The 15,756-nt window shown below is 48.0% G+C and overlaps 1 protein-coding gene across 1 annotated transcript; it reads right to left on the bottom strand.

Moving 5' to 3' along the window:
• Window positions 1-14: 14 nt before the first annotated feature.
• Window positions 15-10,170, bottom strand: LOC308581978 (CCN family member 1-like). The gene is made up of 5 exons (XM_081184774.1): window positions 9,948-10,170; window positions 8,757-8,973; window positions 5,778-6,104; window positions 3,201-3,406; window positions 15-2,722 (listed from the first exon to the last, which is right to left on the bottom strand). The coding sequence occupies exons 1-5, from the start codon at window positions 9,996-9,998 to the stop codon at window positions 2,414-2,416; spliced, it is 1,110 nt and encodes a 369-aa protein (XP_081040900.1). The 5' UTR covers window positions 9,999-10,170; the 3' UTR covers window positions 15-2,413.
• Window positions 10,171-15,756: the final 5,586 nt, after the last annotated feature.

Genomic DNA, 15,756 nt, shown 5'->3' with positions numbered 1-15,756 from the left:
TGTGATAAATATGGTCACTAGTATCTCATGAACAAGGCTTGTGCATGTTTACTTAGAAGTAAGACCCAATCAGTTCAGTGAGGCAAACTCTCAAGAGAATGTGATTAGGATTGTAGCCTTAAAATCATAATTGAGAGCCCAAGAATACATTTTGAAAATAACAAGAACCCCTCAGTTCCAACTAAGGTCAGGTCCTGCTGGATTTGCAAATCCAATTTCCTCCTACATTGGGAAGAATGGAGTTCAGGGGCGATGGCTGTAGAAATGGAAAGCAACCAAGGTTACCTATCACATACCCCTTGAACATTTTATATCAAGCCCTTTTGCAAGGGCAGTGTCATGATTTTCCTACACCAAAACCTCCAAGACGACGGAAAGAGGCACAAACACCAGAATGAAGTGACAGACATTTCATTCTAGCAACTTTTAAGATCCAAGAGGGAGAGTGGAATCAAAAGCTCTGCTTACAAGATGCAAAGCAAGGAAGGCTTCATTATGAAGCTAAATAGCCGACACTCCAAACCAGCGTTGAAGCTATAATATTTATGCAAAAAAAAGGTAAATAAAATAAAATCTCCTTATTTGTAGCAAAGCCTACTTTGCTGCGCTCATAAATATAGTTTTCCTCAACAGGACAAGAAAGACTTAACAGTTTAATATCTGTTCCAACATTGCCCCCCTATTCTCTGACGATCCCTGTTGCTGCTCACCAGGAACATATAGGGAACATGATTAATTATTAAAAAGTGCTTCAATAAATCTCGGAGGAGGTCTCTTTAAGCTTAGCCATGGTGCAACAGAATTGCTGGAGAGGAGAGTCTCGCCAAATGGGGGATTGCCTTTTACAAATGACTGTTCCGGAAATCAACATGTCTTAGTCTGGAGGCAGATGCTGATTTTCAAAGGAAGAAAGTGATTTTCAAAGGAAGAAAGTGATTTGATAAAGTGTTTCCCTTCTGCTACCATCACATATGGATAAATAGGGTCTGCTGGTTTTTGAAATAACACAGAAAATCTCCTTCAACTCTCAGCCCTCCCTCTTTTTTGTTTTCAGTCTGCAGTGTGTGTGTTTACTCTGATTTTCCCCACATTTTAATTTTTTAAAAAATATTCCCCCCCAACCCAAGTTTGAATAACAGTTCAGCAACACGCAGAAGGATGAGCTGGGAAACAGCGCAAACTGGAGAAAGAAGCCCTTCCCTTTCCGCATTGTTGTTGCCAACAGGTTTCTTTCTCTCCAGGAAACCATCTCACCACCAGGGTGTGCTGTGAGCAGGAGGCAAGGCAGCCCTTCGGTTCAAAGGAGGACAGAATGGGAAGCAAAGGTTTCCAACTGAGGCAGACAAGGAAGGAATTAGAAGCACAGGTGCAAACAGCAGGCGGTGAAGGGGAAGCAGGTCCCTGTCAACCCTTGTTTGGCCATTTTCTCAATAATTCACAGGGTTAAAAAAGCAGCAGCAGCAGCAGACAGCATGGCAGAGTGGCAGCAATCACCTGACCTCTGGGTAGCTAAGTTGCTTCTGCTTACCTGGAAGGGGAGGGGCCAGGCAGCGAGGAGGTCAGCGCAGTGCAAACACACCAGGAGTGCCGGTCTGCCTCTGCATTTGCACCATGGTGACCTTCTCACTGCCTTGCCCCCTCCACCCATAGTAGCAACTCAGTTGCCTGGAGGTCAAGTGAGCACTGCCACTCCACCATGGCTTCCTCTACTGGCCATTAATTTGAACTCTGTACCAAAACTCATCCTAATTCATTATTTGTGGGACTGTCTTGAGGTTGCATTGCCAGATTTCAATCTAAAAAGGACTGTAGGATCTTAGGGAGGCATCCAGGGCAGATCTGACTCCCCCTCACCCCAATCCAGTCCAGCTGTGGGTTATCTGCCTTGCATCCTCCTCTGCTCTTTCCAGTCAAAGGACCTTAAGGATATCAGAGCTGTCCATCTTGGAATTTGGCAAATCAAACCAGAGAATTTACAGCTATCCCTAGCGTGCAAGGGCTGTGCTTCCTCCTTCATTCCAGCACTGTGACCAAATCATGGACTGTGGAGCCCTAAAGGTGACTGCAATGGGGAGATCTCTTTGTTTGACTCCCCATTTTGTTGCCCAAGGCCCAGTTCCAGCCTGAGCCTGGCCGGGCTGAATGGAGAGATTGAACCCAGCGACATGAGATCCATTCCTCAAATCGCTAGATCTCTAGACTCCCAGGCACAACCCATATACTGAGGAACTAGTGCACCTCCAAAATCCATGTTGCCTTTCCTAATTTTAGTCGCATTTGCATTCATGGAAGCAGGGCAGGTTTAGGATGTCCTGTTTTCTCCTGACATCAGGCAGAGGGGCCTCAAGTCCATAGGGGTGATCCAGAGTCACTGGAGATGTGTTGACTCGGTTCCCGAGGATAGCGGGCTCCATCACTCCAGGAATTTGTGAATATCCCCATTGAGCTGGTACCGGGGCCCCATGGCAGGTTCGCTGAGGAGCGGGCAATGAGCCGGGCCGCACTGGCAAGTGTGGATCATCATGACGTTCTTGGAGAAGGAGCTCCCATCCGGGCAATGGAAGGGCACGCTCAGGGTGCGAGTGCGCAGAGGGACACAGCAGCGGCCATCCAAGCAGGACCCGCAGTAGCTGGGCTGGTAACGGCGTGGGCTCTTGCAGCCAGCGTAGCTGAACCTCACCGGCTCACGCACTTTGTGTGTCCGCAAGCACTTCTTGCCCTTCTGAAAAGAGGAGAGGAAAGTATTTGCACTGTGTGCAAAAGAATACAGCCCAGGAAAGCTGTATGCACACAAAGCATACAGCTGGAGAACCTAGTCATGGAATAGAATAATAGAATTGTAGAGTTGGAAGGGAATATGGGACAGTTGCAGGAATATGCAGCTGTCACATATGGGGGATCAAACCTGCAACCCTGGCATTATCAGCACCACGCTGTATCCAGCTGAGCTATTCTTCTTTCTAGTAAACAAGCACACACACCTCTTAGCCCCACAGGCACCATTCCTGTAATGTAAGCCTGGAGCAGAACATCTCACCATCTTGGGCCCTAATCCCACCTGTTAGGCTCAAAACTTGCCATTTTGAATGGTTGGGAGTGCAGGCAGACTCAGCTCTCGTGTCCCAGATGCTGGGCTTCTGTGGTAAGCAGTGCCCTCCCCTATTCCCTGCTCACCCTCTTCCCGCCTTCCCAACCCTCACCTTTAGTTTGGAAAAATCAGGTTTCCCGCAAGGCCTGATCTGACAGAGCCGGGTCTCTTTGATCAGTTTGCACTTCGGGTTGTCGCTGGTGACGCGGGTGGAGATGCCGAAGCCGCAGCTCTTGGAGCACGGCGACCAGTCCGTAGTCTGAGCCAAGCACTTGTGCTGTTGCTTTGCCACGTGGCTTTGGAAGAATGGCCTCCATGCTGGGGAAGAGAAGGGAATCCCAGTTACCGCACTGTCATTCTGAACCCAAAGGGAACAGTGAGCAATGTACTGCCAGCAGCTACACACATTGGCCAAGCATAACATGAGATTGAAAGGGATTAAGTTCCTTAAGAGATGTGGAACACGTCTGTTCTGTTCTCTGGATGTTACTAGACTACAGTTCCAATCATTCCCAGCTACTGGCCATGCTGGCTGGGAATGATGGGAGTTAGAGTCCAGCAGCACCTGGGGAGCCACAGGTTCCCTGCAACTTCCACAAACGGAAGGCAGGCATTAATGGGCAACAGAAGAAGGCAACTGTCTCCTTGTCCTGTAGATGAGCTTCCCAGAGGCATCTAGCTGCCATCATGCTAAGTCAAGATGACTCAGCAGGATTCTTCGTAAGCCTCCATGGCAGCCACACCATTCAAAATGGCAACTACAGAAAGAGGCAAGGCCACATGCTGGGTAGGAAACATGGGAAATGAGTTTGTAGGGGGGAAATGGAGGGAAGAGGGTGTGGATGTGGAGGCTGTTCGGGACTCTGGCAACTGAGAACCCATCAACTCCATTTAGACTAAACTGGCATCTGTAGAATAAATTCCCAGTAGGTGCAAACTCTTGTCTTCTGGGAAGGAAATGCCTGCATTCCTCTTTTGCCATGAAACCACAAAACAAAATATGCAGGAGTAGTGGCATCCCGACCAACCATCACTTGGGAGCAAGAGTGATACAGGAGATTGTGTGAACAATCCCTCTCAGACAGATTTAATGCTTTTCGGTCCCTCTCTTATGCAACCACTGCCATGCTTAGTCGAAATAGCAACTGGGAACCAAAGCAAATGCAAGTGAAGGATCACATTTCCTGCCCCTCGGGAGCATCAGATATAGATCCTGAAAGGGCAAAGGCCAACTCCCACTCTTACCCCTATTTATGTTCTGTGTCTCCACCCTGTTTAGATGCCGCTTCCACGCAACACAGTGCCAGCTTTCCATTTCCCGCCCTTGGAGCAAAACGGTTATAAACTTGGCCAGCTGCATCTTAGGCACTTCTTCTCAAGGCGCAACCTTTCCCTCAGTGCCTTGGTGCACAGACCGCATGAGGCCCAAGTAGTAGGAAGTGAAGACACCAAGATACTTGGAGGCAGGAGGAAATTTCAGGGTTCCAATTAGAGAGTTAGTAGCAAAGTCACTAGATTGCTGCCAAAAAGAGAAGGGAGCTACATCGCCACTAGCTTGTGTGAGACACGGACCTAGAAATTGATAGTGCAAGGAGGTTTCATGGGTGAGATGGTGTCCCAAAGCGGTTTAAGGAGCAGCTTGTCATCAAAGAGCAATGCCACACAGTAAGCAGATGACTTTTAAGCCTTGCAATGTGGCCTGCTAATAAACATCCTGGTATGACATCCTACAGTACATTATCCTACAAGGGAATGCCTCTGACAGATGCAGTCTCACGAGCAATGGCTGGAAGCTTCATCTTACTTTGCTATGCCATTTCCCATGGGGCAGATGCAACACACTGCTGCACAGCTCATAAAGCAGTTTTGGTTTTTTTGGTCCAAAGGTGCCTATCGTTCTAAGCTGGGGAGGTGGAGAATCCCTACAGCCATAAATCACCTCATAACTACCTATATTCAGGTCCCCAAAGCAATTGTTTAAATTGTGATGCACACCAAATTTAGCAACAACCACAAATATAGTGCCCAAGACTATCCCCATGCAGACTCTCTATTCCTATGCAAACATTAGAGTGACCTAATACGATGGAAAACATCCAGTATAAAGGGATGCCTTCCATTCTAAGGATTTCCAAAGGAGCACCCATGTTTGTTGTTGCAAAAGAAACTTCCAGGTGGACTAATCTCGTCATCCATTTGCAGGCCACATTCCCATCTGGACAACCTTCAAGTGTTCAAGGGGTGGGTGGGGCAAGAGGCAAAGGGAGCCAAGCAATCAGTGCAAATTTTAACTCAGACAGTACACTAGTTTCTAGACTCGCTCACACGCTCCTCTCGGTCCACGCATGCAAGCTTGAGGCATTTTCAGAGACACACACCAGCCTGTCAAGAAGACTCAGGAAGCGTGCAAAGCCAGGCTAGCGAAGCAGTGGTGTTGCCTGGGGATAGGGGGTGTGCTCGGTGAGAGGGTGTGGCCTAGGGGAAGTCCCAAGGGAGTGGGGGCGGGACTTATTCAGCCCTGGGGCCTGAGCCTCCCCATCCCTGCTGTAGTCCATGAAAACTTATGCCACAACAGATGTGTTAGGTCTTTAAGGTGCCACAAGCCTCTTGGTATAAATATAGGCAGAAGCTGAATAGCATTCCTACTCCTCCAGTCGCAGCAGCTCTGACTGCACCCTTCAGCCCTCACCTGGTAGGTTTTTCCAGTGTCCGCCTTTGCCCACATAGATGAGCTCATTGTCACTGGAGTCGCCATTGGCGTTGTACTCAAAGGTGACCCCTCCATACTTCTTGAGTCCTTTGCTGCACACAAACTTCTTGCAGCACTGGCCAGGCACCTTCAGGAGTTTGGGGCTGGGGCAGCCCAGGGAGGCCAGGGGCAGCTCTAGTGGGCAGAGCGGCTGGCAACCCACAGCCCCGTCGATGCAAGTGCACTGGTGTTTGCAGCTGGGCTGGAAATTCTCCCCGTTCTGGTAGATGCGGCCGTTGTATTCGCAGGTCCGGCCTTCTTGCTTTGCTGAGGAGGTAGAAAGGTATGTGTTATTCAGTTTCAGAAGTTGGATTAAAAATGAAAAAGTGATGCTGACTGTAAGGTCCCTGTAATTGAGGACCCAGCTACAGGCATTTGGATCGGTTTCAAGAAGTCATCATGGAATTGCACGAGGGCAGCAGTTTCAGAGATCCTTTGAAATAAGTGCCAACAGGCAAATGGTCCCTGACATTCATCCCAGCAACACAAAATCCTCCATTCACCTAATCTGGTGTCTAGTTAGGGATTGGCATCCATGGTTACCACAGATCAATGATGGGAGACCAGATAATTTTTTAAAATAGCCAAGAGGTGATAGGGTGGGAGAGGACTCTGAGATCACTTCCTGCTTCCCTCTACTCATCCGCAACTTCAGGCCAACCTGGGAGTGAGCTACATAACAGCAAGCCTCATCCCTGGAGTCTGTGGATGTGAAAAACAGAGCAGGACTTAACCTGCCAGCGTCGTAAGTAAGAGAAATACACTCCTCTGCAGAACTAGGTTTTTAGGGGCCATGTCAACAAGAAGAGAGTGTTTGGAGCTTTAAATAGCCATGTGAAAACAGGATGCGAAGAGCTCACATGGACCGAGATCGGGTTGCAAAGGCCTGAGCCACGCCTGGAGAGCCTATCTGCTACATGCAGTGTGCTTCCCCCTGGCCCACAGAGATGTGCCCTTCACCTTACTCCCCTGCAACTATTTAGACAACTTTTCACTTGCTCCTTGCTCTCTTCTTGGCATGTGTGCTCCTGAACGAAGATCTTACTTCTCACACTTTCCAGCAAGGGGCAGTGCTCAGACATACAGGGAAACAGGTGGTCCCAGACACAACCGTGACCCTGGTAAATGTACAGAATTGAAGTAGTCTCGAGGAAGGAGTGGGGAAAACATGCTTTCTCATGGGAACAGTGTTGCCCTCCAGCATCGCCTCCCAGCTCAGAGAGTTAACATGTAGCTTGCATATGTGGAGCCACAAGATGAATGCTAATACAGATCTACTAGGACCTTCAATGTTTCCAAAAGCAAGTGTGCTCTTGTGTGAGCGTCATAAACCTGCTACCTAGAAGGGAGCAAAATACCTGGTGTAGAAACTGCCAAGGAGCTCCCTTCCTCCTAGTCTGCAAATCTGGTTTTCTGTCCCACTGGGGGGAAAAGAGTGAGTGGCTGGCTGACCCTGCAAAAAATGCTCACCACATCCATGAGAGGAGATAGAGGGGAGCAACAGAGGTTCACCCTCCACCAAGCGGAGCCACAACTCAAGAGTCCCATCGCTGCCCAGCTGCCCTCAGAGATCTCTTTCACACCAGACTTCTCCAACTTGGCACTTCCAGATGTTCCAGACTACAGCTGGTGCTGATGGGAGCTGTTGTTCAAAACATCTGGAGGGCACTAGCTTGGTGAAGGCTGGATTACAAAGTCACTTCTCTCCAACTCCTGAGCTCATGCCATTTTAAAGCAAGCACACACCGAGAGAGGGAGGATAAAAAACAGTCATAGGAACAAACAAGCATGAAAAAGCTGCACAAATATTTTGCTTGGGGCAACTCTCGCCTTACTTAGGTGACCGGCAACAGAAGTTGCCCCAAGCAAATTTTCCAAGAAGCACTGAAGGAAACCCTTGATCAAGAGACTGGCTTTCTCAAAATGCTTCAGGAACAAAAATATTTGCGCAACTGTCTCTCCACACACACACTCCTGTCCAATGTTTTGTGCCTCTTCACGATTTCCATTAACCTTTCTATCGTCATGGCAATGCCACGATGGATTCCACAACTACATCCGTCACTAGAGGGAGGTTGGATAAGAGACGACGTAGTTTGCTACATCTGCAAATTACCTTCACCAGCCCTCACGGTGGCTCTGCCCAACCCTTCCGGACTTTGATCCTCTTAAAAGAAAACACACCTGGGACACGGGGACCAGTCATCCCTGATATGATTGCCAAAGCAGAATATGTACATCAACAGGAAATCCTTTCCTAGTCTAGCCCCAACAGAGAACGTGCCTGACTAGGCTGGAGGAGAAGCCCTTGCTCCTTCCTCCTTCATTAAATTATGTGCCAGTTTGTGATTAGGTGCCAGTTTAGTACATAACATGCCACTGCCCAACATAGTTGGTTGCTGGTCAACACCCAGCACACTGGGTACGACTTAAAATCGCAATAATGATTTCAAAGTAACTTAAAATCGCAGTAATGATTTCAAAGCACTTTCTTGCAGAGTTCACATAAAATACAAAAAAAGAAAAAGAAAAAAGGTAACCAGCAAGCACAAAAACACTCAGTTGAAATTATCATCATGACCATCAACAGGATTAAGTAGCAGGAAGCATGGTTTATTTTGTATTTATTTAAAGCATGCACTCTGTTCAGTGACCGAAATAAATTGATTCATTCATTTAAAGCATTTATAAACCCGATAGAAACTTAAAATAAAACAAATTCTATTTAGTAGTAGTAGTAGCAGCAGCAGCAGCAGCAGCATACTGTGTTTCTTTCACAGTGCAAGGTAGGTTTACAAAACGGTTTCAAAAGTTATCATTTTACGATCACTGATAAACCATGACTCCAGCCAGCCCCACAAACAAACAGCTACAGAAGGGTCGAAGCCCTCCTCCACTCCGTCCTTTCGCCTCCCTTACCCCAACAGATGCCCCGATTCGCCAAGGGGTCGGCCCCAAAATTGCACTCCAGGCCCTTGTGGGGGTCGCAGGGCGAGAGCTGGCCGCAGTCCTCGTTGAGCTGCCGGGCGCACACTTGGCAGCAGCCGCAGTCGTCCAGCACCAGGCTGATTCCGGGGGGGCAGCGAGGCGGGCCGCCAGGGGGGCATCGGCACGTGGCGGGGCAGCGGGAGGCCACCTGCAACGAGAGAGGAATCCTAGAACTGGAAGGGACCACCTGAGTCATCTAGTCCAACCCCCTACAATGCAGGGATCCTTTTTGCCCTACGGGGGGCTCAAATCCATGACCCTGAGATGAAAAGTCTACTGCTCTACCGACTGAACTACCCCAGGGAGGTAGGAAAGGCGGAAGCTGGCCGAGAGGAGCACTCCGCGGGCAAGTTGGGGCGCTGAAGCTCCGGATCAGGGCCCTCCTCCTCTCTTATAGCTTGCGGCGCTTGTGGGATCTTTGGGGACGCGCGGATCTTAACCTTCGCCTGGCCGCCTGCTATGTATTTATTTTAAAGGCCACACCAAAATAGTTTCCTAGATGGCGCTACATGCCACGGAGTCCCGGCATTCTCGGCCTCCCCTACCAACGTGCCCGTCCCCTCCATCCCAAATAAATCTCCGTAATAAAATCCCTGCCACCACCATCAAAGCAGCCCCGCCACAGAGGCACCGGGGCTAAAGCGGCGGCGGAGTTGCAGCTCCCAGGAGTCCACAGGGGCGGAAATTTAAAAACTCGCCTTAATGCTCGGTAAGGTTCTATTCCTGAGTGCGTCCACTCTGGACAGGCTCGCCAGATTTAAGCATTAGGAAGTCTCACACACCGGCCCGATTCCGCACCGCTTCCCAGGACCCGGGGATCAACCCCCATCCCCACCGCAACCGGCCGGGACGCGTGTGAATAAATGTGGCTCCGCGAGTGCAGTCACGTTGGTGAGCCCGGGATCCACCGGGAGAGCCAGCAGAGGGGGTCGGGGGGCCAGCTACAAACTAGAATCCAGAGTTTAGCGAGAGCTCGCTAGCATTTGATGAAACACCCCCTCCCCAAATGATTCTCGCTGCCTGGTGCTTGGTCACCCCTGCCTGTTATCACCAACAAGGTTGCGCGCACATTTCACTTGCTTAAGCGGAAGAGAAAGAGGTGGCTAAGCAAGAGCTACTCACCAGGGAGATACAGAGCAGGAAAGCAGCGCTAAACAGGACAGCCTGCCTCATTGCTGTCGGATGGGAGGAGACGCCAGAAAGGGAGCAAAAATACCAAAGGAGATGAAATAAAATAAAATAAAACGACTCGAGAAACTAACTCTCGGGCGATCGTAGAGCAGCTGCAAAATTGTCCCCAGGATCCTTCGGCTCCGTAAGCTCTCCGCACACCCCTTTTTGCGCAACTTTCAGTACCTACAAAGCAACTACGTTGTTTCTGTATTTATATTTCCCCGGGGCCCCTCCCACCTACCGGGCTGGGAGCCAATAGGAACCTCCTCGCCGGCCAATAGCAACGGTGGCACACTTCCAAACATTCCAGGGGAGGGGCTTTGGAAAGGTGGGAGGGGCTGAATGAATAGAGTCATTCATAAAATTAGAAGGCTAGTGCATTCCGAGGCGATGCGCGCGTAGTCTCGCGCGGGCCAGGGTGTTCCGCTAAGCAGAGTAGCGCTTTTATGGAGACTGCTGAATAAGGCTCCTGCTCCCATAGGGCACATCAGTGCACAGGCATACCAGTATGAGGAGCAGCCGCGGCCACAGTCATTCCTGACATGCAAAAAAACAAATTAGAGCGAAGGAAAAAATCACGGGCGAAGGAAAATAAGCAGAAGGAAGCCAGCGTTTGCTTGGCCAGCGCCAGCCTCTGATCTGACACGAGAGCAGATCAAAGGCCCACAAAACCAGAGAGAGACAAATGGGTGGGGTCTTTCTGGGGGACCGGAATGTGGCTAAGCGCGTGATCCATTTACTTGGGAGTAAGCGCCTTTGAAATCAACGAGACTTCGGAGTGCGCGCGCACAATATTCACCCTGCAACTGTAAAATCATTGAATTGTACCAAAATGGCATCAGAGGGGGCAACAAGCACCACCAGATAAGGGCTGAGGAAGATAAAGTGGCGGGGGGGGATGCATCCTCTCCTTAGCCCCTTAGAGGAGGGATGGGATATGTACCTAATCAAACATCTTTGCAATAGTGTAAGTTAAATTTCATCCTTTATCACATTTTATAATTGGGAAACCATGTCCTGGTTTGCCTTTTTAAACAAAAGTACCAAAGATCTGCAAAAGGATTTTGAGAATGAATGATTTACCTTGAAATATTAAACTGATTCTGATACTGTGATTCAATTGCATGGGGCTAAATCTGCTTTCAAGTAAATTACATTCATTCTACTGAAGCAGAGACAAAACTGATATCATTGAGCCTGGCTATAAAGGTAAAGGGACCCCTGACCATTAGGTCCAGTCGTGACCGACTCTGGGGTTGTGGCGCTCATCTCTGTTTATTGGTCGAGGGAGCCGGGGTACAGCTTCCGGGCCATGTGGCCCGCTTCATGACAAAGCCGCTTCTGGCGAACCGGAGCAGCACATGGAAACACCGTTTACCTTCCAGCCAGAGCGGTACCTATTTATCTACTTGCACTTTGCACTTTCAAACTGCTAGGTTGGCAGGAGCAGGGACCGAGCAACGGGAGCTCACCCCGTCACGGGGATTTGAACCACCAACCTTCCGATCGGCAAGTCCTAGGCTCTGTGGTTTAACCCACAGCGCCACCCGCGTCCCCTAGCCTGGCTATATTGGAGCTAATAAGAGATTGGTGATTTCCACTTACCATAAATCAACAGTGCCTCGCAGACATTAATGGGGCCAAAGTTTGAGCAAATCAGCCATCCTTGTAAATAATATGATAGGATCCCCACTACCTCCAATGTTGAGGGTCCAGCCATAATTTTTTCATGGTAGATCTTCATCCTATAACTGCTGATAGATTTGAAATAAGTCTTCTCCACTTACATGGAAAGTGTTGTGAGTTCACTAGAGCAGTTTCCCAAAGGAAACAAGTAAAAGCAATAAATTCACCTCCCCCACTACAATCTGTTAGATTTATTGGCCACATACTGTAGCTGCCAGGCTGATAACTATTCACACAGCCCTGACTGTTATTCGGTGCCCCAAAGACAGGGTATTCCACCCCCAACCACCCCTGCTGACCGATCTTTCCCTTACATACAGGAACCGGTGTCCATTAATATCTCTGCAAAGGGCAGGCTAGAATTAGAATGACAAAACTGGCTGTTCTGAGGACCCCAGCTGAGCCACACAGGGGCCCCAGTTGGGTGGGTCAGAGTTATACACCTTGCAGCTACAGTAGTTTTAACTTAACTGATGGCAGGGTAATAATCCCCGGAACACAGAGAGCTCCAACTGTGACAAGTCTGCTAGCTTAAGATATGGTCTGTACAATGTTCCACCTTCTATTGAGAGTCTGAGGGCATGCTCACACAACGTGTGCTCATTACTTACTTACTTTCTTACAACTTGACATTAATTTATTAATGGCACATTTATTTATTTCTTACATTTATATGCCTCCTTCTCCTCCAAGGAGCTTGAGGAAGTGTACATGGTCCCCCCCCCCATTTTATCCTCACAACAATTCTGTGGTATAGGATAGGCTGAGAGGCAATGACCACCCCAAGGTCACCCAGTGAGATTGATGGACGAGTGGGAATTCAATCCCAGGTCACCCAGGTTATCATAGTTCAACACTCTAACCATTACACCACACTGCCAATAGCAGCGCTCTTCAGGTAGCTTGCAAAAATAACATAATATGTCAAATTAATAAGCACAGAGCAATAAAACAGTATGTGAATTCCAGCATTTAAAAAACAGCAACTTAGAGTAAAACACCATAGAGGAAAACACAGTACCACTAAAAGTTTGGAACAGATCTACAGCTCTGGAAAAATATCAGTGGATTCAAATACTCACAGTTTAAAACCCTGGGAAACTTAAAAGGTGCCAAAAAAACCACAGAGAAAGTGATTGATTGGGGGGTCATCATCAATATGTGAGTGCTGGGTACCATTCTAAATCAAGGTGGTGGACCAAAACATGGCTTTGGGATGATGTCCCCTCTTTCTTGGCACAGGTTCGGCTTCCTCTTGAGATATCACCACCAAATGTGACTTTGATGTGACGTTGCCCAATTTCTGGCATGATGGGTCCAAACTCACAAATTCATTTAAAAATCACAATATTTTTTGGTTCCTAAAAATTATCAGGTGGCAGCAGACACGTCCCACGAGTATGGCACAAACTTCAGAAGAGAAAGGAGAGGATCAAAGATCCAGCACTACCCTGCTTGGACAGCTCCATGTCCCAGCTGCCATGTCTGATTCTTTGGGGAAAGGGTAAGTACAGAGGCTTGACAAGGAGGTCTCTGCCATGGACCAGTACTACAACCATCATGTTATCTAGGGCCTGGCCAGTTTTTAACCTTATAAAATGCCCAAAATTCCCTTCTGGAGTCAATAAGCAAGCAAAGCCATGTCCAATTAGAATCAGTGTGTTAGCTTCATTTCTCTGTCTGAATTCCTATTTGTCACTTTCTCCCTGCCCATCTTTCTCAGGGGACAGGGCTTTTGCAATGGCATATGGTTGGTCACTGTGGGAACAGGATGCTGGACTAGGTAGGCCTTTGTTCTGATCCAGCAGGATTCTTCTGATGCTAGGAAATGTGTTGCGGATTCTCTCTGACCGCCTGCCTTTCATAGTATTTCCCCCCTTGAGGGGGACCAGAAGCAAAAGAGAACAGGGCTTCTGCATCGTTAATAGTTGCATAGAAAAAGAAATTTCTTGCAGGCCCCAGGTACACTTACTGAAATTCCCTCTGCCACACAGCTATGAAAAGGTGCAAAGAAGACTTCTCTTTTTTCGCCAGACCACCCCACAGCAGTTGCCCACTCAGCTGCATAATGTTATACGTACCTATTAACTTGCATGTCCATTTTAAACCTGGGATGCTTACCTTTGAAGCCATAAATGGTTTGGGACTCAAGTACTTCAAGCGGGATCTCCTTTTACACCAGTCTGCTTGCCTGCTAGGATCCTTGGCCAATGCCCTTTTCCAATTACCACCTCCATCAAGAGATGGGGGTTGTTACAAAAAGGAGGTGGGTTTTTAGTTGGCATAATGGTGCCCCAGCCATGCAATGCCCTCTCCAAAGATGTATGTCTGCTGTCATCTTTGCTGTCTTTAGGCCACAAGCAAATATTTCTATTAAAAATAAATAAATCACCTGGGCATTTGAAAACATTTCCTTTTTGCTATATTAAGTATTTTAAGCTCTCTTTTTTAAAACTGTGTTTATGTTTGCTGGTTGCTTTGCATGCATTTATTGTCATTTTACTTGTTTTAAGGTTTGCAAACTGCTTTGAAAACCATTGCTACAAGGTGGCATGTGCATGTTTTGAAGAAAGTAGTACTTATCCAAGGAAAGCCCAGGGCTGGCATGGGTTTTAGCGTGCAAGAGATGGAGCAGGCTAACCAGGTTTGACACTGGCACTGTGCTCAGGGGAGCTGCTGCCACCTTGCTGCATACTGATTTTCAAGAAGGTAATGATATCTGGTTCATACAGACACTGCAGCACCTAGAAACAGCCTATGGCTGATGCTTCCTATTCTTATGTACTGCCTCCATTTCTGATGAATATTATATACGTAGGGTAGAAATCAGTCGTTGAAAATTTACATGGGTTTAGGCTAGAGCAGGAGTAGGGAACCCTTTTCAGACCGGGGGCCGCATTCCCATCAAGGCAATGTTCTGGAGTCCACATACCAATGGTGGGCAGGACTAGAGGCAAATTGATGCAGCTTTTACCTTTTGCTAGGTAACTTTTGCTAGCTGCTATCTTCCATCCATGGGACGCGGGTGGCGCTGTGGGTTAAACTACAGAGCCTGATGATCAGAAGGTCGGCGGTTTGAATCTCCGCGACGGGGTGAGCTCCCGTTGCTCGATCCCTGCTCCTGCCAACCTAGCAGTTCGAAAGCACATCAAAGTGCAAGTAGATAAATAGGTACCACTCCGGTGGGAAGGTAAACGGCGTTTCCATGCGCTGCTCTGGTTCGCCAGAAGCAGCTTAGTCATGCTGGCCACATGACCCGGAAGCTGTATGCCGGCTCCCTCGGCCAATAAGTTGAGATGAGTGCCGCAACCCCAGAGTCGGCCACGACTGGACCTAACGGTCAGGGGTCCCTTTACCTTTACCTTATCTTCCATCCAAGCAACCAAAAGGCATTGACAAAGTTCAGGGATACACCCCATTCAGGCAAAAACATGCATGGAGGGTATGAAGCAGGACTGGGGAGGGAGTATGACTTGCGGAGAACGCCAAGGGACACACAGACACACAGAGGGCGGCCTGGCAGACTGCATTTGTGCCTGCAGTTCCCCAACCCAGGGCTGGAGTGTCTAAAGAAGACAAGGCAAAAGTATCCTAGAAAAGAGAGAGAGAGGTGTTTATCCAGGAAGATAACCAGGCACATAATAAGTTGAAAGAAATATAAATATTTATTCTAGTTAAGATGGCTCTTAATATTCTAGTTAAAATATTTAATCTTGTTAAGATGCAGAAAGGCATTACCAGATGTTCAAGAGTTACGAACAACATCCCTCTCACAGTGTCTGGTATATAGGGATAAGGTACACTGAAATATTCCACCCCCTTAAATTAAACCTGTTAGGCATGCCTGGAGTGTTGTGACATAAACTGTGTTTCATTATTCACAGTTCTTTTCCACTTCTCTAGGAACTGCTCTATCCTTAATAACCCTGCAGCTCATCAAGTGCATACATTTAGTTGAAACAAACAAACAAACAAACAAACAAACAAACAAACAAACAAAAATTCCTTCCAGTAGCACCTTAGAGATCAACTAAGTTTGTTACTGGTATGAGCTTTCGTGTGCATGCAGACT

The sequence above is a fragment of the Podarcis bocagei genome (genome assembly GCF_964188305.1).
Source record: "Podarcis bocagei genome assembly, chromosome: 2".
In the NCBI taxonomy this organism is placed as follows: Eukaryota; Metazoa; Chordata; class Lepidosauria; order Squamata; family Lacertidae; genus Podarcis; species Podarcis bocagei.
The sequence above is the reverse complement of the archived record's forward strand: the minus strand, read 5'-3'. Positions and strand labels throughout refer to the sequence as shown.

Coding starts and splice junctions, on each gene's coding strand:
- LOC308581978 (XM_081184774.1), bottom strand. CDS start 9,998: ATGAGGCAGGCTGTCCTGTTTAGCGCTGCTTTCCTGCTCTGTATCTCC. Junction 8,974..9,947: donor TCCTGCTCTGTATCTCCCTG/GTGAGTAGCTCT, acceptor CTCTCGTTGCAG/GTGGCCTCCCGCTGCCCCGC. Junction 6,105..8,756: donor GAATCGGGGCATCTGTTGGG/GTAAGGGAGGCG, acceptor CTACCTCCTCAG/CAAAGCAAGAAGGCCGGACC.